General features: G+C 41.2%; 1 protein-coding gene across 4 annotated transcripts in view; it reads right to left on the bottom strand.

The window, feature by feature from the left end:
• ROR1 (receptor tyrosine kinase like orphan receptor 1) overlaps positions 1–23,962 on the bottom strand; it is a 158,389-nt gene that overhangs the window by 96,293 nt on the left and 38,134 nt on the right. The window contains exon 1 of one of the 4 annotated variants that reach the window (XM_081867149.1): positions 13,769–13,881. The exons of the other annotated variants lie outside the window; for them this stretch is intronic. Coding sequence (XP_081723275.1) covers positions 13,769–13,778 — 10 coding nt within the window. The 5' untranslated portion in view covers positions 13,779–13,881. Of the gene's footprint in view, positions 1–13,768; positions 13,882–23,962 lie in introns of those variants that run through there. 4 annotated transcript variants of the gene reach the window in all.

The following is a 23,962-nucleotide window of genomic DNA, read 5'->3' as shown; positions in this document are numbered from 1 at the left end:
AAGCCCCTGCATTTAGTTCTGAACTTCCACTCAATACTGTAGTGTAATTGCATTATTCGTTAATTTCCTGCATAACAGTAGTTTAAAAGCTATTCAGGAATGAAATAGAGCAATATGTCATCTTCTGCACTCTTTACTGGTCCTGTGGCAAAATTGGAGACTTTCCACAGAACCTACAAATCTGTCATGGTCACACAAATTCAATGCCTAGGTTCCAAGGAGCCATCAATTAATTTTTTTAAAAAACCCCTGCAAATGAAGATCCTCGTGTAATACAGTGGTACCTCGGGTTACATACACTTCAGGGTACAGACTCTGCTAACCCAGAAATAGTGCTTCAGGTTAAGAACTTTGCTTCAGGATGAGAACAGAAATTGTGCTCCGGCGGCACGGCGGTAGCAGGAGGCCCCATTAGCTAAAGTGGTGCTTCAGGTTAAGAACAGTTTCAGGTTTACGGATCTCTGGAATGAATTAAGTTCTTAACCCGAGGTACCACTGTACTGCAAACTGCTTTGGAACCTATCTTCATTTTGAAAGTTCAGTCAGTACAGAATAGGACTCTTAATCTCAGGGTTGTGGATTTGAGCCCCACATTGGGCAAAAGATTCCTGCACTGCAGAGGACTGGAATAGACAACCCTCATGGCCCCTTCCAACTCTACAATTCTATGAATCTATGAGTAATTCCTTGGATGGGAAGAACGAGTAACACATTTCTTTCATCTCTAAGCCATAGGTGGGGAACTTGTGGGTCTTGGCTTAATTTCATGCAGGTGTAGGGAGCCTTGAGGGAGGGCAGGAGTGGGGAAGGGGTAGCCAAAACTGATAGAGCAATAGAAGACGGATAGGAAACCTTGCAAGAAACCAGTTCAAATTTCTAGCAAGGATGGAAGCCCAACTGAAAGGTAAGGGGAAAGCTCTTTTCACAGCATCAGTTCAAATGTTTGGCACAAGTCCAGGTAGCCCACTTGGAAGGAAGGAAGTGTGGCAAAAGAAGGAAAGAATGATAGGATAAGGGAGGTAAGGGAGGTCTCCTACACCTAATCTAAGTCAATGTGCATTATTCATGGGCTATGCAACATAACAATCATCTATTTTTCAGAATTTGAACCCAATGTGAAATAAGCAACTTTTCCCACCGAGGTGCCAGCTTGAATAAAATATTGTGGGGCCCAGGTAAGCCCTGCTTCACATAATCGATCACATGACACAGCACACACACACCATTTGAATGCCCATCAACTTTGGGGGTCCCTGGCCCCCTCAAGTATTTTATTGTGGGGGCCAAAGTGCCCCCCCCGGCCCCTAGGAGTTGGCTCTTATGTTTTAACACACTTTATTCAAACACCTCTTTGCCACACAGCCAGCTGTAAAATATGCTATAACCCTGTAAAGGGTGAATTTTCAGTAACTGAAGGCATGTGTTTTGTCCTGGAAGTAAAAGTCTGGGTTTAAGGCAGTCTGAGTTTCATATCTGGATTTTAACATTGCTCTAAATAAAAATATACGTCTGTGTTTTAAGCTATGGGGGTAATATTTTGGCCGCTAGACCTATTTTGACCACAATTTGCTGATTTATTAGTACAAGGAGATATGGAGCAAAGCCAACAGGATATACTACTCCGGGTTCTGATGGAAGAACCAACCCACATGTGACTAACCACACAGCAGTAAGACAGAGAGCTGCATAGGACACAAGAAAGACAATATGCGCCTGTGAGTTTTATGCACACTTTATTTTTGAATAAAGTGTGTTTTGTGCAGCCTACTACCACTGAGGAAAAGAATCAGCAAATATATTGAAACAGAAGTCTAGTAAGAAAAATGTATAGAAGGCAAATCTAATCCCCTTTGCCTGAAACCCTAGAGACGGAATAGCAATTAGGGGGGAGTGGCAACAGCGGAAAGGGGGGAGGCGTGACAAAGCTGTGGTTAAGCACAGATCTTTGCTCTGAGAGATCCCCTCCTGAAGCTGCTTTTGCCTTGCAGAAGTAACGTTGTGGTTTTGCTACACACGCTTGTGTGTAACTCTAATGCAAGGAATACAGACCTGAAAACACAGAGCTAAAAGCTAATACTATGAAAAAATACAAGCCACAGAACAAGCGCAAGAGTCCTAGCTTGCAATTATGCATAACCATTCATGGAAAATCCAAGTTCCAGCTACTGAAAACTATTGAAGCATTTTCCAACAACATGGACTGAGGCATTAGAGTGCAATTCATTAAAATGAATTCTGAGGACCTTTTGGGAAAGTGAGACTCAAACCATTCATTTTTTTTTTTAAAAAAAATAACTGCTTTGGGCATTTCCTTCACCCCCTTGTCCTCCTCAGCTCAGAGCTCTTGAAAGTATCTGTGTGTCAATGGCCTGCAAGTTTACAGGTGATTTGTCACAAGAGGGAGGCCTGTTTCCAATAAAATAGGGAACTTATTTTTTATTGTTTGAAAAAAGCTAGTGTTTATTTGGGGTCTCTTTCGAGTCAGTCTGTGCAGGAAAATGAGAAAAGCCAGACTTTTCTTCACACACACACAAATTGTTCTCTTTCAAATATCTCTCTCCTCGCCCATTAGATTATTTTCTTGTACATACACTTGGAAGTAAAAATTTCCTTAGTTTGGAATAATCCAGTATTCTTCAACAGCTAAGATTAGGAACTCATGATCTTTATTTTTAAGGAAAGCATTTGACCGAAAGAGTAGAAAACTCTTGCTTCATCAAGTCCTAAGGTTAGATCCCTACCAGACGACGAGTCTCCAAACAGGCAGGGAGAAGCAGGTACATAGTACCAATTCGCAGCAGTGTATCATTGGTATGTGGTTTAAAGTCCTCCATGAGTTTGAGGGAAAGGTCTGCAGTGGGCAACTTTCTCTACGCATGGAGGCTCCTCATCCTTGTTGTGCAGGGTTCTCGGTCAGATGGGTAGACTCCATGAGTAGATAAGCGTTCCCACTGCAGACCTTTGCCCTCAAATGTATGGAGGGCTCTAAACTATGCATAGATGGCATGCCAGAGGGGGCAGCGATTGGTAGTCCCACCCCACATTCCTCCTCATGTGTTTGTTTACACACAAAGAGAATCAATGTCCAAATAGGGCTACAGTCTCAAAATTCAGCATTAAGGCTAAAGTTCATGCTGCAAAAGAAGAAATGCCCTCAAGAACATAGCTGCAATGGAAAGCTTCCATTTCCCCATGTCTTCCCTTGCCTGAGTCACTTGCTCTCTCCTTAAATGTATCTGGGGTCATAGGAGGCACAAGTGATTTTGCATTTTGTTTTTGTTTTTCTTCCTTCACTGTAATATGTCAAAATACACAAGTACAAAAAAAAAAAAAAAAACTTCCTGCAAGCAAAATGCCAAAAAAAAGCACAGAAGTGTAAAAACAAGTGCAGGCTGATTTGTGCATCCTCTTTCTCTAGTGTGCCTAACACCCAAAACCACTCTTAGTTGAGCAGTCACCTCTTTTCTCAACAAAAAGGTGAACATTCTGTCAGCATGGTAGTTTCAAAGACCCTTGAAGATATGTATCTGAAGTGCAGACAATAAATTAGGTCATTGTTTGAGAAAGCCCATTAAAATAAATGGTTTGCATTAAGGGTTAGACATCTTAAATGGTCTTGTATATTTAGCTTGTTCTTGCTCCTTTCATAACTCTTATCCAAACAGACCTGACAGCTAAAGTTGCAAGACTTCTGCAAACACTGAGAAGGTAGACCAAGTATGGAGGGTGATGACAGAATCATAGATTGCTTGTGGCTACTGTAAGCACTTTTAATTCTTTTCAAATTTATAATAGGTGAATAATTAGATCAAAAATTTTCTGGATTGGCTCTGTACTCTTCCTTAAGAAAAAAAGATGAATGCTTAAGAAGCCTTTCCTGCCCAGGGCTAGATTAAGCCATTGTGGGATTTCTTTGTTAATCCACATTCAGAGTCCCACACCTTTGCCTGTTAATCACACTATGCCCTGTGCCAAGAGCCATGCAAAACATGTTCATAATCTATTTTTCTTGAGTGCTCAAATCACTTCATATAAATCATCAGAGTACAGTTGCAACACTCCTGTGAAACAGGCCAGCAATTACAGTTTTCCATATTCAACATGGGAAGACTGTAAGATAGCAACTTGCCTACAAGAAGGAAGTCGGTCCTTTATCAGATTGAAATCTCAACTGGGACTACCAAGTCCATCAATTCATGCTTTTAACCACTAAGCCATAGCAATGATATAGCAGGACCCTACACTGTAGCCAACATGTTAGCCGTTCACTGTTTTATACTACAGTACACACACAAAGGCATGTAATACTCAGATCTGAAATTCACTGTGCTGAACGGACCTTTTGACCATTTAGCACTTTAAACTGGGAATGCTCTAGGTAGTTATCATAGCTGAGAAGTTGGTCACATTATTTATTTAAATGCATTTATAGTCCACGATTCACTATGGACAGTTTACATACAGCTCAGTGCAACAATAAACCACGCAAGACGTAAACATATCATATCAACATGAGTTAGAAGGAGCAACAAAACTATGACAGGACAGATGTTCTGATGTTATCCTCCACCTGCCAAGATCTGTGTAAAAGGTTTATCTTGTCCTGATGTCAAAATGTATAAGCCAAGCAAATAGCTGACCCAGCATTATAAACTCAAATGACTCTTAGTCACTTTCCCATTGCCTCTCCTATACAAAAGCTGAAATCCTATGAAATGATTAAGGAATTTATCACAGGGCTTGTCCAAGCAGCAGTTTCCCTTGCAGCTGGCCTCATGTTGCAGTGCTAAAAAGAAAAGAAAAAGCCAATTCTGGTTTATCATTGCATTCCCTTCTTTCCATTTTAGTTCCGTACACAAATATTTACCATTTGATGTAGCACTGCTGGCTGTAGCATAGGACTAATTCTGCAAGTCCCCATGCGGACTACAGGTGTCAGGTGTGTTGACACTTTTAAAAAAAACACCTTCCACCTGTGAAATAAGGATTTTAAACCCTTAAGTGCATCACTTTATACTTGTTTAAACTGAACACATTTGACACTTTACTGCCCATTCACCCCGTTTGAAGAGATCCCTCTGGAACTAATTTTTGTTTTAACCATCTTGAAGGATTTCTTGGCTAGCTCACGGCTCAACACAATCTTTTGATAATCAATGGACGTGATAAAAAGTACAGGTCTTAATAATGATCCTTGGGTAATTCCACTTTCTACATCTCTCCATTAGAGGAACTGGTATCAGTTTCCATTATGTATGGCACCAGATCCCTATTTTATTTTACTTTACTAAGGACACCTATCAAGGGACTCTTTTTCCCCCCTAGATTGGGACATGCTGGTTTCAACCACATTACCAGGAACTGAACTAGTCTTCTCTCCAAACCTACAGCTGTCACTTGGCTCAACCAGTTATGAGACACTCTTGGTGGAACCCAACCTATCATCTGGGAATTGTCCAGTTTTATATTACTTATCTGTAAGCTATTTCAGGCTGCTTCCGACTCCTGATATTTGTGTGGGGAATTCATCACTCCTTCACATGTCTGGCAAAGTCTTTCAGTTAAAGGGGCACTTACACAAAAGAAGTTATCCAGAGAGAACAAGGCAGGGCAAGTTTCCTTGATCTCACCAGTACAGCACCGTTAACAAGGGACTCATAGTGAATAATACTCACTGCACTTCCATCATTCCTTTTAAAAGCATTAGAAATGTCAAGCACGTTGAAGAGTGTAACATTTCAAGGCTGCCCAAAACTCTACTCCCTTTCCCTTCACACCTGCATGGTGATGAACATGTGGTATGTGTATCCAGACTGCCTCTGGGATTCAAAAACTGAACTGATTCTGCTCCAGTGGTTTTAAAATAGGCCTCTTGGGGTGGGCATGGAGGTGGAAGACAGGTTATTACATTCCTTTTGGGCTATAGCTTTTCTTGTATGTATATATGTAAGAGTAAAACTGGTATTGGCAAACTTTAGGAAACATTTGGAAGACCACCTCCCCTTCATCTTTAGGTCAAGGAAGGGTTTGCAAGCTATTATTGCACAGAAAGGCTGGGCTGGATGAATCCCTAGCCGGAATTAAGATTGCTGGAAGAAATATCAACAACCTCAGATATGCAGATGACACAACTTTGATGGTAGAAAGTGAGGAGGAATTAAAGAACCTTTTAATGAGGGTGAAAGAGGAGAGCGCAAAATATGGTCTGAAGCTCAACATCAAAAAAACGAAGATCATGGCCATTGGGCCCATCACCTCCTGGCAAATAGAAGGGGAAGAAATGGAGGCAGTGAGAGATTTTACTTTCTTGGGCTCCACGATCACTGCAGATGGACCATAAAGAAGGCTGATCGCCGAAGAATTGATGCTTTTGAATTATGGTGCTGGAGGAGACTCTTGAGAGTCCCATGGACTGCAAGAAGATCAAACGTATCCATTCTTAAGGAAATCAGCCCTGAGTGCTCACTGGAAGGACAGATCGTGAAGCTGAGGCTCCAATACTTTGGCCACCTCATGAGAAGAGAAGACTCCCTGGAAAAGACCCTGATGTTGGGAAAGATGGAGGGCACAAGGAGAAGGGGACTACATAGGACGAGATGGTTGGACAGTGTTCTCGAAGCTACCAGCATGAGTTTGACCAAACTGCGGGAGGCAGTGGAAGACAGGAGTGCCTGGTGTGCTCTGGTCCATGGGGTCATGAAGAGTCGGACACGACTAAACGACTAAACAACAACAAAGCTTCCATCCCCAACTTCTTACTGAGGAGGGTCCCACAGCGTAAGGATCCTAGATACAGAAGAGAGTGCCTAGCAAATTTGGGTACACTAGTTAATTTCACAATCTGTTCTGTTTCTAATTTGAATTGATTTGGCTTCACTTAGCCATTGAGTTTTTATAACAACCTTCTCTGCAAGAGCCTGTGAACAGCCATTATTACAGAAGAAAAGAAAATGAGGGGATGATGATGATAAATTATGACATGAAACTATTGTTTTAACATAAATGCATCTGGAAATTGCATCTTTTGCAATTTTTAAAAATATGGAATCGGCAAATCTGCATGTTATGGGTATTACTAATAATGCTTATATGGAAGCTTCTTATGGGTGATCATGCAATGCCACATATTCATTTATCATTAAAATATGGATCTTAGACATATTTTTGCTCCAATAAGCAAACATTATGAGGAAATGTTGGGGAATGAAATGTGGCAAATCCATTTTTTGAAAAAGGAATAGCATTTTTGGTACTCAGGTTATTACATTTGCAGTACATAAACTTTAATATATATAATACAGTTATTACCACTGAAAAGAGGATGTCTCTGTGCCTGCCACTCTGATATGAAAAAGTATAAGCTGAATGAGAAAATGGGATACAATCACCTTAGAATATGAATTTCAGTATCTGATCTGTGCATAGTAAAATTCCAAATATGTGTTTTATATATAATTTGTTAACAGCAAGAACTCAAATAAGGAAAAGAACTCCTAGACATGAGTTTGCAGTTGGGATTCTCAGTCATGCTTGCCCTCTGCTTTCCAGAATCTGGAAACTGCCAGTGCAGCAATATATTTAACATTGTCAGGATTTGTATTATATTTTCCTCCCAAGAATTTCAGAGGGGAAAAATAAATGCATTCTCCAGAAACTGAATAGAGGCATTGTTTTTGGACATGAACACAGAATCTGGCCCGAAATTCCATTGTCAGCTTTTCACCATGCTTGAATTAAGATAGTATCCTGCATCTGACATCCTTCCTATGTGTGCTTACCACCCTGGGCTCCTCTGAAAGTAAGGGCGGCATCATCATGATCATCTGAGAGAAATCCAGTCCAAATCCAAAAAGCTACTAAGAACTGAAGGGTGTTAGGCTCACACATACGGTTTATGCCAACCTAGTGGAATTTTAAAGCCCCCCCCCCCTTTAAGAGCTGATCCCTTTTAACATAACTGCTTTTGAAATTTCCTTTCGCTTCAAAAGTAGGTTGGCATGTGAATCGTTCAAAAATGACAATCCCATATTTGTTAACAGAGTGAGCTTCAATGTTCTTTGCAGAACCTTCAAAAGTTACAACAAGGCTTTCCATGACAAGGCTTCGCTATGAAGCATATGGTACCTTTAGACTAGAGTTGGAGCCCCTTCCAACTCCATGGGTCTATGATTATATCTGTTCAGATGACTGGAAAAGAGGATTCTTTTTCATAATGGAGTATGATGTGCTGCCTTATACCCCATTAGACTACTTCTCCAGATAGTCTAATAGTAACAACAGGATCAGGCCCTTCTCAGATTTCTCCCCACACCTCTCACTGACTTCTTCACATGCCTTGCTAGGTTTAGCGCCTCGTTCTTCCCTGCAGCTTTTCCAATTTTGGCTACTGCTGATTATTCTCAACTTGCTGTACCTATTATTTGTTCCAGCAATCAGTGTTTGAAGTCAGAAGGAAATGAGGTGTGGTAAGTGACAGGCAGATCCCACTGTGGGAGAAGGTAAGACAAACACAAACTCCACAGGTTTTTTTTCTTCTGAAATTCAAAGTTCACCCACCCAGATAACCATCTCTAGTCCGCAAGCCTTGAAGGGGGACTGGCGTCATATACCTGACTTGGTATTTCTCTGTGTTCCTCTGCAAGATTGGGAGAATAGGAGCCTAAACTTGGCAGCATCTTTTCACAGTGAAGGGGTGGTGCTTCTGCGACCCAAGAGAGAAGAATTTGCCTGTCTTCCACAGTTGCTTGTCTAAATATTCAAAACTCTGCAATAAATGCAACATGTAACAAAAATATACATTATTATCTTCATTTCTGTGTTAACAGCCTTAGTATTCATTGAAGTTCTATCCAAACAGCAAAGATTTGATTCAGGCCAAACGAGAGAAAAACTGAACTGAAGGGTGTTAATGTATTTATTTGAACCGTGAACCTGCCATCAAAGAGCTCTACTCTCATATACATATTTTGTCACCAGAATGTTTTAGGCACAAAAAATAAATGATGAAGCAGCTGTCTCATTTTTAAACATAATTAATACTTATGCTGCTCAACTCAAATAAAAATGCAACTTTCTGGAGCCACGTGATTATATGAAAAGTGCTGATTTAATTAAAACAGAGGCTAATTTCAAACCCACACAGTTACAAAGCAAAGCTGGAACATACAACACAAGCCTGCCCTGAAGGCTGAGAAGTAAATGGCAAATTACAAAGAGCTTTTTAAAAGCCACGTGACTTTAAAGCTGATCTCATTATTTTGGACAGCAGACAATTTTATATGCATTGTCAGTACCGAGGCTGATCACATCCTAGTTTTAAGCACTGAACATTAAGTTTATCACACAGTTGTTTTCAACACACCTTTTGTAAGCTGCCCTGGTACTTTCTCTCTGACAATTAGTGCTTAGCATCAAAGGCCCGAATGAAAAGTGACTACTAGGAAAACCCCTACAATATTATAAGTATAGTCTATGATACAGCTGTATGTTTTGCTATGATAGGTCAAGCCATGGTTTACTGGGATGTGGGTGCTCCTAGAGAACAGTTCACAGTTGGTTTGCTCCTCCCTCAGTCTATTTTACTCTCATACCATATGTGAGCTAACCCAAGATTTGGCTTAGTGTATGTCATCTGAAGCCAAGTTTGTGGTTAAGTTCTCTCCTCCTCAACCAAAAACTGTAGCCAGTGTTTATTTGTGAAGAGAGCACTATTGTACGCAGCTCCTGCTTGTGTTTCTCACAGCATCTGGCTGGCCACTGTGAAAAGAGAATGATAGACTTAATGGGAGCTTGGCTTGATCCAGCAGGGCTTTTCTCATGCTCTTGGCTAGAAAGCTTATATTTTCCAATTTATAAAGCATATGCTTTTCGGTATTCTTTTCTAAACTCGCCAAGTACCACTGCAGTCATTAATGAAGCTGTCCTAATATAGATACACTCAAAGGTGGAGGTAGCCTACATTGTATATGTACATTCTCCAAACAGCAATCAAAGAGAAGAGCTGTGTTAGAAGCTCAGATCAAAATAGGAGACTTGCTTGTTATTGGATGAAAGGAAAAGGAAGCAGCATCTGTCATCTTAAAGAATACAAAATAGGATCGGGCCATTAGCGAAATAATTGCTGAAACGAACCTTTCAATTCACTAATCACAAATTCGTGACTTGTGAGCTGATGACAATATACTAAATAGTTTAATTCACCGCCTCTTGCAATGCATTTAGGATAATTCTTTAAGTAAATTATTCATTCATTCATTTAGCTTATCCATTCAAAATACACTTGCCATCATTAAATCTCCCAATATATATTTCCTGCACTGAGATTGATTTATAGATTGATTGATTGATTAACTAAATACTTAAAATCAAGGCAAATAAGAAACTAAGTGAAACCTTTAAACTCAATTGTGATAGGAAAATGAAAGTTAAAGCATGTGATGCATATTTCAAGGATACAGAACGATGGTGAAATTTTAAGTTTAGAATATCCTTTGAAGTGAAAGGCATGTCTCTGACACATTAAATTAGGCAGGATGATTAAGAAATGCTTTAAAAATTGCGTCATGCCAACCTACCCTGACCTTTACTACAAACCCTCAGGTCTCCAATAAGAGCTGGGTGCTTTGTCAAAGCAATTTACCAGACATCTCATTAGCTGTGTCAGGGGGTCTCACTCTTTAATTTGTTGAAACTGTTTGTGAAGGAGTTCTGTGCAGCCTTTGAAGACAATGTATGCAGATGAACTTTCTAATTCGTTTCCCCTCTGAACTAGAGAGTCATCTGTTTTCTCAGAAACAATAGCTTTTGCCAACTGTCTCTTGTGGCACTCTCAGAAAAACACAGGTGTTCCCTCTGGTCTTCAAGGAAGAGGAAATACCATACTGATTAAAATTTGGGACGCACTAACCAAGGGAGACTTGAGCTTCTTCCCCCACTTTCCCATCACCTAAATAAATGAGTAGATATGACATGTAGCCTGCAACAGGCTTATTCTCAGCGTTCAAACACATAATTGGATAACCCCAGGTGGAAGCCAGAAAGATTATACCAAGGAGGCCAAGGAGGAAAGCTGTTCTATTCCACAGCAGCATATGCAGCAGCCTATAAAAATCATAGCCAACATGCTTCAAATCCACATTCTAGTTTTTTCCTACAGGACTCCATTGCTTAATACCATTTAAAATGAAATGAAAAGCGGAGCCAAGAACACAAGGTGTAAGAGCCTAAGAGTTTTGCCACTGGCTTCTCTGGAATCAGAATTTTAGCCCTAGTTTCTATGCAGTTGCTTTTTTCTATTTTGATGATCAGCACAGTTTTTTTGAACACATACACTTACGTGTATTCCAGCATTGCCTCATTTCTTTCCATCTAGGCTGAAACACACCCTTGAGCATGTAACAGTGAACACACCCATGGCTCGTAAAAACACTTTCCAACTCTCCTCCCCAACTCCTTTAACTATGAATCATCTGTGCCATTTACTACCAGGATCGACTAATGGAATTTTGCGTTCATGAATTCCTCTCCTGGATCTAGAAATCACTGTGACTTAGTACTTTGAGCCTCACTGTCCCCAGTGAATGCTACCTACAGCCAATGACTCATCATCAGGCTCTCAGTAAGTCTGTTGACTTGAGAATCACTACTGCAGAGCTTGTGTCTTCAGAACTTCAGATATTCCTTGTCAGGATCAATCAATCAAAAGAAATGCAAAGTCATTCGTGCTAAATCTCTGCGGCTCTCACAGATCTTAAGAGGATGTTGAAATTTCATAGTGGTGAAATGTGTCCACCAGATGTCATCATCAGAAAATGAATCCATGAGCAATATCTACAGTACAAGATCCAGTCTGGACACATGTAAGTGGTTTCTCATGCTTTCAGTACAACATATAAAGGGAGGACCCCTAATCTTGTTTCAGTGGGATGCACCTGTTGGCTTCACACTTGGCCTCCATGCATGTGCATGGATGGGCTCTCCAAGAATTAGCAAGTGGTTGTGCAAGGTGCTGTGTAAGTAGCCAGTGCATGTACAGTGATATATGCATAGAAGCCTCTTTCACATTGTGGATTATTGGCTCAGAGTCTGGGAACACAGTTAGCAGATGTCGCCTTGATCCCCACCCCCCATATTCAGCGTATGTATTGAGGGAATTAGGAAGAGGCTTATGGCTGTCACTCAAATACACAAACTTAGCAGAATCATGTTATTTATCAGTCTGGAATCCTTACATCTTGTAAACATCTGAATTGACTAGCCCACACTGCCAAAGAACCCAACTCCTTTTGAGCATCCTAAACACCTGAGTTCTCTTTTATTTTCAAATAAATGCCCAAGTAACCATGTTTAAGCAACACTATCCTCCATCAGCTGTTTTAAAGTACTGCCAAAAACTCTTGTTTGGAATCAAGGTTTTCGCCCTGGGCCCTTCCCAAATGCCATAAAGTCTAAACTTCATCTTAGTGAACACTGTCATTCTGTTTCTCAAGGTTTCAGATGGGATTACAGTGTAAAAAACTCACATCTGTATGGTGGTTTTGAAAAAGGTCAGATGCGCATCCAACCTCAATACCTACACATGCCACCTTGGTCTTTCATGAGCCCCATCTATTCACAGCCAGAAATTACAGAGCCCATCGGCATGATATAATGAAGGTACTCCATACAAGAAGAGAACTGATCTTTCCAGTGTTCCAGTCACTTCTTGCCTTTCCCATTCAGTGTTGGAGAACTCAGATTTTATTTTTCTGTTCTGCATGCCATCCATGTTTAGGAATAGTGTAGATAATTAAGTTATAACAGTGAGCCACCATAGCAATTAGAAAGAAGCAAGTCACAGTCCTATCTCAAAACAGGGCTGAAGGAATACATGCCATTACCTGTTTCTTTGCCCTTTGATAAACCACATGAAGGGTAAAGCAAGTTAACAAATGCAGAGTTTGTGCAAGTGCCTATTTCCATACTTTGTCTTCTATGAAAGAGAACGTTTCCACATGCCTGCCCACTGGTACACAGACAGCAATGTCAAATACAGTATTTTTCAGTGAAAACTGCATCCCCCAAAAAAGTCAGAGACCAAGCTGTGCACTGGGCCTATCAATGTTTCCTTTATGTGAGAGCCAAGTTAACATTCTTTGATAACAGTTCCATCTCTCAAGAAGTATAAATCACTATCTTATTAAAACCATTTGAAATAAGGAAAGCGTTTTGGGAGCCAAGCATTTATGTAATGTTAAGTGTCCTGCAACTGTTGATGGGATTCAAATGCCTCTCTTTTACTGGCTTTAATTTAGAACTACTACATGAAGCCTATCCTGCCTTAAACCAATTTGTTACTCGCATAAACATATTGAAGCAAGTGCTGCATCTCACTTCAACCCCCCCCCCCCGCAACTCTTTAAAGCTATCTGAAAAAGGAATTGTTCAAACACCCTTGCCTAGACTTCCCAGTTGTCAGCATTTCACCTGGGCATTTTAGGTCAGCCCACTTTCATGGTCCTAAGAGTTTATTAGAATCTCAATCCGCAAATACAGTACATAACAATGCTAAACACAGGGTCGAGAAAGGTTACCGACCCTATGAATATGTTAAACTCTGCGTCCTGACAGGTCATTTTGTATGGGCAGTAACAAAAAAACAGCAATGCTTCCCACCACCCACCCCCGGTTCCACAAGGCAAAAAAGAAATCCACGACATCTAAAGACAGACAAAATGCCACATCACTGTAAGACACTTGCAATTAAAGCTTTATGATGTAGAAAATATACCTGCCAGCATTTGTGTAGGCAGACACCTGCTATTCTCTGCCAGCACATCTTGCTTTCATTTCTCAGCTGCACAGCTCTGGAAGGCGGCAAGCTGAGTGTTCAGTTCCCCATCCGACCTTCTAATTAACAGGCACCAACAGCTAATCTCTACTTGCAATCACTGTATTTGCGTTCACAGTGAAAGTTGCACCACAACTCCCTCAGGAGATCACTGGTTTCAACCCTTTCAGAAGCTGTAAACTCCACAAGGGCACCCCAGATTTAAGAATAGGGAGCTCCTGCAAAATAAAATTAAAAAATGGACATGTGAACATAATTGTTTGTACCAGACAGGGAATAACGAAGCACCTTAGGCAGCAGCCACCTCAGTTTTTCTCTAGGCATGAAGCATTCATACACTGTAGACCTGGGAAATCTGGGCTGAAGTCCCAGCTCAGCCTTGAACTCACTGGGTGGCCTTTGCTAAGGCATTAAATCACAGGCTCTGAGTCTAAAACTAGAATAATAAATGATCAAGGTGTGGTTGTATAAATAAACATGATAAAAGATTACAAGGCACTAGTATGCTGATCAATAAAATTCTCTTGGAAGTTTGTGTTTATGATAACGCCACTGTGCACTGGCTCATTCCAGGTGAGCAAAACATGCTGAGGCACTTCACTCTGCCTAGGGTTTAGCTGTGAGTGATCTGTGCAGATCTGTGCGCAAAATTTGTGCCCTGTCCCAATTAATGCTCCACTTGCAGGTTGTACGGCATGAAAGTCAGCACTTCATGTTAACTAGCACTTTCTATACGGTATCATGCGTTTTTTATGGTCAACCTCATCATTGCCATTGCTACAACATTTCACATTCATCGCCCCTATGTTAAAATATTCTTATGAATTGTGGGGGGCAGACTCCCCCTCCCATAACCTCTACATTCAGTGAAGGGTTAGAATGTGAGCAAACCCATAAATTCAAGAATTTAGCAAGGCCTGGAAATATTACCAGCTAGCTTTTTCATGAGGCCAGCCTGGCAACAGCTCACTAGGGCTGGGTCATTGAAGAAACAGAAGGTTGATAACGGCCTGGTTTGTTTGATAATGGTAAGCCATCTCAAAGCATGTCACCACCATGCCTCATTCCAAAGGAACACAAACCTTGGTTAAGTGCCGAGACCCCTGTAATCTTGCTATCACTAGGCAAAATTTGGGGTGGCTTGCAACAATATGTTTGAATATGTAAGTTTCTGCCCTGGTAGACACTTAATGTTGCTTTTGCAGGGTTGGAGGCTAGATAATGTTTTTTTGATATTGAGTAGCAACAGTAGCTCCAACTGCTGTATAGGAGAGAGTCGTTAAAAATACTTCAAGTAAACAAACATAGGATTGTGCTGGAACAAGAGGACAGAGTTCTGGTGACCACAGATTTCGGCTTCACTACTACTGTGATGAGCCACTGGTTATGCGTGAGCACAATTACCACTTATCTTAATTTAGTTCCCCATATTCCTGCAAAAGGCATGTATATTGCTGAATAGGTTTTTATACATGTTGCCCATTATAAGTGCCAGCATGTTGAAAGCCATGTCAGGTTAACACAGAGGCCCCATCTGCACTACAGTTGTACCTTGGATCCCGAACGCCTTGGTACTCGGACATTTTGGCTCTCAAATGCTGCAAAACACGGAAGTGGGTGTTCCAGTTTGCAGACGTTCTTTGGAACCCGAATATCCGATGGAGCTTCCGTGACTTCAGGAGCTTCCTGCAGGCTATACGACCATATAGGGAAATTTATTAATGTTTGATGTTTTATTATGCTTTACATCTGTTGGAAGCCACCCAGAGTGGGGGAACACATATGTTATTGTTATTGTTATTCAGTTCCCAGAGTTCCCTGGAAAGAGGGATGGGTTATAAAACTATCCAGAAATAGGAGGAATGAGAAATTTCTAGTGTAGATGGGACCAGAGTGGCTAAAGAGACTTGAATGAAAACAAAGCTATCTGGTCTCCTTTTTCTCTGATATTCTTGTGGCAAAGAGGTTAGTAGTTTTGCAACAGAACTTCTGCAACTGGTAGTTGCTGGTTTGACTTCACCAAAGTCAATGAAGGACAATCAATGAGGAGAAAGACTGCCCCAGTCTTCAAGGAAACCACGTAGAAGCTGAAACAATATTCATGCAAAGATCTAACTACAAGGGGATCAAATGCTAATACAAATTGTTACTCCTGTTACCTCTGCCTGCAAGGAGGAATCTGATCTCTTATCAGCAAATTGGACTAAGTTACACATTCTGTCTAGACCTAAGTGACATGTGGGTGCAAAACAAAATACAAAAAAAGGATTTGAAACGTACACCTTGTGGCTGCAGTGCTGTCAACTTTTCCCTTCCTATTATTTAACTATTTCCTTATGCAAGTGATAACAAGATACTGGGTTATTATTCAAAGCTTGCACCTTTACATAATTTAACATAATTGTTCACAACACTTATTTGGCTACTTGTATCTACATGATGTTTATGGCATGTGCTTTCCATCTTTTCATCCAAGGTCATTTTAATCTGTTTTAGTATTTTAACTTTTGTACTTTTAAAGTAGGGGGTTGTAACTTCTTCTTGAATGTAGTGTTTTATATTTTGTAAACTGCTTTGAGGGTTGTTGGGTTTTTTTACCATCAAGCGGTATATAAATTTTATGAAATTAATAAATACAAAAATAAAACTAATATCTACTTTAAGGTGTATTGTTGCATTTCTGATTTATGGTCATATTTTTGTAAATATCTATCCAATTTGGACATTCCCTGCATCTAATTTTTAAAAAACGAGTTGGTTAACAAATATGCCATGTGCTTGAAATAGCTGTGTGTGATTGTTACCATGTTTTGTAATTTCTGGTTTTCTTCTCACTAGACCCCTCTCAGCACTTCACCCATCAACATTCAGCAATGGGTACAAGCTTCACATTCCCATTGTACTGAAAGACAGGTGTAAAGATGAATGTGCATCCACGCCATAAAATATGAAAGGGGTTTTCACATTGCTTGATTAAAAGTACCCACGTGCAAACTAAACCTACAAAGGCTACAGCTATCAATTCAATCCTGATACGGAATAAAGGAAAAACATTTCAGGTGCTCTTTTATTAAGAGGCTTGAAGAAAGATAAATCATTTCATGCATCCCAAACACAGTCAGAATCCACATTCTGGAAAACTTGTTATTCTAGTAAACTTCTCTCTCTCTTATGCAATGTTTTGTGCCTATAAGGCACAATGGGTACATTTCAACTAGGTAAGCAATCTACAGCTTCTGGGTTACCTGGAGGTTCTTTGGAACTTAATTAGAATCCCAAGAAACTTCCCATGCTATTTGTATTCTTGGGGTATGTGTAGAGTTTGTGTGTATTTTTTTTCCAGGGGGGTGAGGGTTGTTTCCATGTGTTCCCAGTGTGTATATGCTAAAAATGCATCATATGAAACAAATTTTAGATTTCCTATTTGACAGATGGGAAACATGGGCCTTGGCCATGCATGGCAATCCTTTAATAAAATCATATAGCATTGCAAGCAACAACTGAACCAAAAAAAAAAGTTAAATGTGAGTTTGCCTTTAATGGCGGCAAATGATTAAAAAAAATAGAACTTGACAGTTTTAAATCATTTGGGTCTGACAGGTTGTGCTTAGACACACAGGTGTTCCGCACTAGGCTGACCTTACTCTCAGGGTACATATGTGCCATAAATCATTGAGCATCTTGTAAAATCAATTACAAGGACAAGACATTGTAGATCTGCTCTTACAAGAGAAAGAAAGAAAAGAACCCTACACCTGCGCTGCTGAGAGCAGAATCAAACACACAATGATGACATTCTTCTACCTTCCATTCATCCTTCTGATTTATTCTTGTCATTGAAGAAAATTCCCCCATTGTTTCATATTAAAGAACAATGGTGGAAACCAATAGCTTGCAGAACCCCAAGTCTCATTCAAATTCTCCTGCATTTGAGGCACTAGTTTCAATGAGCACTGCATAACACAAACAAACAAAACCCACAATATGAAATGAATGTCTGATTAAAAATCACGTGCCGAGGCCCAGGTTACTAAAAATGAAAGTATTGTTGTAATGAAGCAAGTTCAGAAAGCATCTTCAATTGGATTTGCTATTACAAAGGTATTACTGTGCAATAAATATTTAATATTAACTTTCTGGATCAGTCTAGGCTGAACCAAACCGTGAACATGGAATATTTATGACTAGTCAGACTGCTGGCTCTTATGCACCTCTTAACTGACATGGGAAAGGCCTTTCTGGTTGTGACCCACATTCCATCTATGAAGAAACATGGTTGGACAATGGCCTTGGTTGGGCTGGGTTATAAATAAATTACTGAGATTGCAAAACAGTTACATTGGTCACATCTTTTAAAACACAATAAAAAGAAAGCATTTAAACTACCTGGGCATACTTCTTGATTAGGGAAGGTCAAGCCAGTTAACAAACAAACAGGTTTAATGTTATACATGGGTAGTGCTGAGGGGTGTTTTCTTAATTTTGAGTACCCCAAAATAGGGGCGTCTTATACATGAGGGCATCTTATACACGGAAAAATACAGTATACATATATACCTATACATATCTATATTTTGCAGTCTTTCAAAAAGAGAGGGGCTGGAAACTAGTGTGTTGATATACTGATATGAAGAGGATACATATCAGTATACAGAAGCAGCTAAGTTACTATAAGAGGTAAAGGTACCCCTGCCCGTACGGGCCAGTCTTGCCAGACTCTAGGGTTGAGCGCTCGTCTCACTCTATAGGCCGGGAGCCAGCGCTGTCCGCAGACACTTCCGGGTCACGTGGCCAGCGTGACAAGCTGCATCTAGCAAGCCAGCGCAGCACATGGAATGCCATTTACCTTCCCGCTGGTAAGCGGTCCCTATTTATCTACTTGCACCCGGAGGTGCTTTCGAACTGCTAGGTAGGCAGGCGCTGGGACCGAACGATGGGAGTGCACCCCGCCGCGGGGATTCGAACCGCCGACCATGCGATTGGCAAGTCCTAGGCGCTGAGGTTTTACCCACAGCGCCACCCGCAGTTACTATACTGCTTCCTATTTTGCCTATTTCATTCATTGGCAAGTTAAATATGGTGAGGGGGAATGACACAGTCCTGCAATGTCAGCAGGTCTGCCCCAATAGAAAGTGACCTGAGAAAGCGCTCTCGGTGTACATATGCATGCAGGAAGCGCTTGAGAAGTGCATTCTCATCACAAAAAGAATTATAACCATTCCAGCAGAATGCACTTTAGATTGAAAAATAATATAGGATGCGGATGACATGGCAATGATATCATAGAATCATAGAATCATAGTTGGAAGAGACCACAAGGGCCATCGAGTCCAACCCCCTGCCAAGCAGGAAACACCATCAGAGCACTCCTGACATATGGTTGTCAAGCCTCTGCTTAAAGACCTCCAAAGAAGGAGACTCCACCACACTCCTTGGCAGCAAATTCCACTGTCGAACAGCTCTTACTGTCAGGAAGTTCTTCCTAATGTTTAGGTGGAATCTTTTTTCTTGTAGTCTGGAACCATTGCTCCGTGTCCGCTTCTCTGGAGCAGCAGAAAACAACCTTTCTCCCTCCTCTATGTGACATCCTTTTATATATTTGAACATGGCTATCATATCACCCCTTAACCTCCTCTTCTCCAGGCTAAACATGCCCAGCTCCCTTAGCCGTTCTTCATAAGGCATCGTTTCCAGGCCTTTGACCATTTTGGTTGCCCTCCTCTGGACACGTTCCAGTTTGTCCATGTCCTTCTTGAACTGTGGTGCCCTGAACTGGACACAGTACTCCAGGTGAGGTCTGACCAGAGCAGAATACAGTGGCACTATTACTTCCCTTGATCTAGATGCAATACTCCTATTGATGCAGCCCAGAATTGCATTGGCTTTTTTAGCTGCCGCGTCACACTGTTGGCTCATGTCAAGTTTGTGGTCAACCAAGACTCCTAGATCCTTTTCACATGTACTGCTCTCAAGCCAGGTGTCACCCATCTTGTATTTGTGCCTCTCATTTTTTTTGCCCAAGTGCAATACTTTACATTTCTCCCTATTAAAATTCATCTTGTTTGTTTTGGCCCAGTTCTCTAATCTGTCAAGGTCGTTTTGAAGTGTGATCCTGTCCTCTGGGGTGTTAGCCACCCCTCCCAGTTTGGTGTCATCTGCAAATTTGATCAGGATGCCCTTGAGTCCATCATCCAAGTCGTTGATAAAGATGTTGAATAAGACCGGGCCCAAGACAGAACCCTGTGGCACCCCACTAGTTACTCTTCTCCAGGATGAAGAGGAACCATTGATGAGCACCCTTTGGGTTCGGTCAGTCAGCCAGTTACAAATCCACTGAGTGGTAGCATAGTCAAGACCGCATTTTACCAGCTTCTTTACAAGAATATCATGGGGCACCTTGTCAAATGCCTTGCTGAAATCAAGGTAGGCTACATCCACTGCGTTCCCTTCATCTACCAAGCTTGTAATTCTGTCAAAAAATGAAATCAGGTTAGTCTGACATGACTTATTTTTCAGAAATCCATGCTGACTATTGGTGATCACAGCATTCCTTTCTAGGTGCTCACAGACTGTTTGCTTAATGATCTGCTCCAGAATCTTCCCTGGTATTGATGTCAGACTGACTGGGCGGTAATTATTTGGGTCCTCTCTTTTCCCCTTTTTGAAAATAGGGACAACATTTGCCCTCCTCCAGTCTGCTGGGACTTCGCCTGTTCTCCAGGAATTCTCAGGGTTCATTTGTACAGGGTTCCAAAAAGGTGCCTCCATTCTGCACTGAATGCTCTTCATCATACAGTGTGTACATGTGCCCTTAATCTGCCTCTGGTTCCTGCTAATAATAATAATAATAAATAATAATAATAATAATAATAATAATAACAACAACAACAACAATAATACAAAGTAGAAGTCACAAATAGAGCTATCTTGCCAGGACCTGATAAGTTTTGCTTTAAAACAGTTGAAAACTTTTAAAGGGCCTCTTAAAACATGAAATGCCAGAATACCTTGATTTTCAGTTTTAGCTGTGCTAAGCTGCGCCGTCCAAATGTTTGTTTCTTTTTAAAAAAAGTTTGGCGGGAAAGAGGAAAATGATAGATAGCTAAGAAAATTATGCAAATAATTTACAAATGGAAAAAGCAACAAATAAATGTTGCTCCCAAGGGGAATTCAATTGAAACCTGGAAACTTGATTCAAGAGAGGATGACAAAATCAGTTCTATACATTGCCTTAAAATACTCTATACTTGTTTGGGGAAAGTCTTCTAGGGATTCCATCTACCCTAATGAACAAGAGATGTGGAAAAGCAGGCTGGATTTTCATGTACCGTATTTTTCGCCCTATAGGACGCACTTTTTCCCCTCCAAAAATGAAGGGGAAATGTGTGTGCGTCCTATGGGGCGAATACAGGCTTTCGCTGAAGCCTGGAGAGCGAGAGGAGTCGGTGCGCACCGATCCCTCTCGCTCTCCAGGCTTCAGGAAGCTCTGCGCAACCCTCGGGAGACCAGCGCGACTTCGCGCCGGGCTCCCGAGGGTTGCGCGGAGCTGCCTGCGCTCCAGGGCTTGACGCAGCTCCGCGCAACCCTCCAGAGCTCGGCGCAAAGCCACACCGGGCTCCCAAGGGTTGCGCAGAGCTGCCTGCGCTCCAGGGCTTCCCGGAGAGCTGCCTGCATTCTGAAGCCTGGGGCACGCTGAAGAGCGTGCCCGGGCTTCACGCAGCTCTCCACAAGCCTGGGGAGACCGGCGTGGCTCGCTAGGCTTGCAGATAGCAGGCTGTTCTGGGGGCTGGGGTCGGGGGTCGGGGGAAGCTCGGGCTTCCCCCCACGCCAGCCCCGTGCCTGGGGGGGGGATATTTTTTTTTCTTTATTCCCCCCCCCCAAAAAAAAACTAGGTGCGTCCTATGGGGCGGTGCGTCCTATGGGGCGAAAAATACGGTATTCACACCCTTGCTTTAGAGTTGTTATCCTTTGCATACAATCAAGTTAGCCCAGGATTTGCAATATTTACAAGATATGTAAATCAGGATTCTCTTCACTAAATATTTTAGTTTAAAAATTTATGGGGGACAGCAATTTCATAATAATAAACAAGAATTGAATTTATTTTATGTTAATATAGGCACTTGAGAAATTTACACCACACACTGCAAAATGCTCACAGCATATTCAGAAATGTCAGGGACTGGCAGAGCTCCGAAGCGTGTGTGGTAGAGGCTGGGGACCAGGAGAGTGACCCAGGACAAGTAATTTATGGAGTGTGATGCCATCCTAAAAGCAGGAGTCAGGGGGAGGAGGGAGAGTCAAGGCAGGAGGAAAGTACACAGGATGTGTTAGAGGGAGAAGGGATGGGTCATGTGAGGAACGGGCCAGTATATCCCCCACTGTCTCCTAGAACCAGGAGCGGCTTGAAAAGGGAAGAGCAGTGAAGACTTCCATACAGGAGTAGTCTCAGGTTGTAAGCAGGCAACTCGACAGAGGAGGATATATAAGCCAAAAGAGGGCAGGGGCCCTCTGTTGCTGCAACAGCTCCCTACAGCTAAGACCTGTGGACCGCTAGAGGCTAAAAGTGTGTGTGTGCATCTGGAGCACCGTGGAACCTGCTGAAGTGTTTTTCTTGCTGATAAAGAGTAAACTAACAGATGTGTGCTTTTTCCTTATCAGGGATGGGCCATGACATATGATATTCCATGATATGGAATACTAACATGAACCAAGTAGCAACCTGCTTAGCATAACCATTAATGATTTTGACAGTTCATTTGATGTAAGATGTAAAATTTGATGTAAATAATTTTGCCACAACAGAAGTTAATTAACTTACATTTACAGAAATGTTGCTTGCAAACTCAGTTCCACCAAACTGAGATACTTTGAAGTAAAGTGACTGATTTGGCTCCAACTTTAAAATGACTATTGAATAAAACAGACAGAGGCGGGAAGAAATTCAAACAAAGCCCAGCAAACCTAAGTGATTGCTTTGTTGTCCTGCGAGAAACATTGGCTTAGTTTGAACAATGTTGAACAATGCTGCCCCTTCTTTCCATCCATTTCAGCATGCTGCAATAAGCCAGCAAGTAGTCAATCCACCATAGTTTGCCATTTTGACCTAGCGATTATGGTAACCAGGTTTGGAACAAGCCAGTTTCCTGGTTGGATGGAATAGGAAACTATGGTAACTGCTGGGTTTAATTAAGGCATTATTAGAAAGGAAGGAGGGAAGTGCTATATGTGTAAGCAGAAGGCTCATACATATATTGGTTTATAAAGCTGAGATATGATTTCCCAAATGCAAGTCCTGTTGACTCAAACTAAGTGACAGGCTGCCACAATAGGAAAAAGTATGAATTGTTGCCCTTCTTTCTGGCCTTCAAGTATGAGAATTTGGGATATCAGAAATTAACCCTTAGTGACATTTAATGGTTGATTTAAAACAAAAGCAACAACAACTCCAGCAGGATTTTCTAACAGACTGCAAACTCCAGTTGAGTTAATACAGATACTGATGTAATGCATAACAGGATTTAAGAACAGCTAGAAAAATGAAGCTGGGCAGAAGAGGGAGGCAGATTGAATAAATACATGATACCATTGTCTACTCTTAATCTCTTATGACATCCCAGTGTTAAATTAGCACTGATCCTAACAGCCTTCCTGCTATTATCATAAATTCTAGTAAGGATAACAAGCCTTTTACTGGACCAGTCCAGCTTCTTGTGAGACTATGCCATAAACAGCCAAGTCTGCATTGCCTTTGCCTTTTCTTTTTGTTGTAGACAAATTCATCAACTCAAACAATTAAAACTGCACTATGTTTATTTTTACTGCAACATAATCAGAGCATCCTTTTGTTTTTTCAGGACACTATCTAAAAAGGGAGAAAAGTTTTTAAGAGCAGCAAGGTATTGTTGTGTGTGCACTATACATAGAAAGCTGTGACCCTTGAAGTATGAAACTATGCAAACAGTTGACTTAGAGTATTTCCATCATAAACATTTTGACAGCAGGAATTTTTAGGAAAGATAGCCCTGAAACAGTGTACTCTATGATTATACAAACGGAAATTAGAACTTGTGTGTGCTTGGTTATAAGAAGAGCACGAAATAGTCACTAAAGTAAACCTTTCCTCCAGTAACA

This window comes from Podarcis erhardii (genome assembly GCF_964252035.2).
Source record: "Podarcis erhardii genome assembly, chromosome: 6".
Taxonomy (NCBI): Eukaryota; Metazoa; Chordata; class Lepidosauria; order Squamata; family Lacertidae; genus Podarcis; species Podarcis erhardii.
This window is presented reverse-complemented; position numbering and strand designations above follow the sequence as displayed.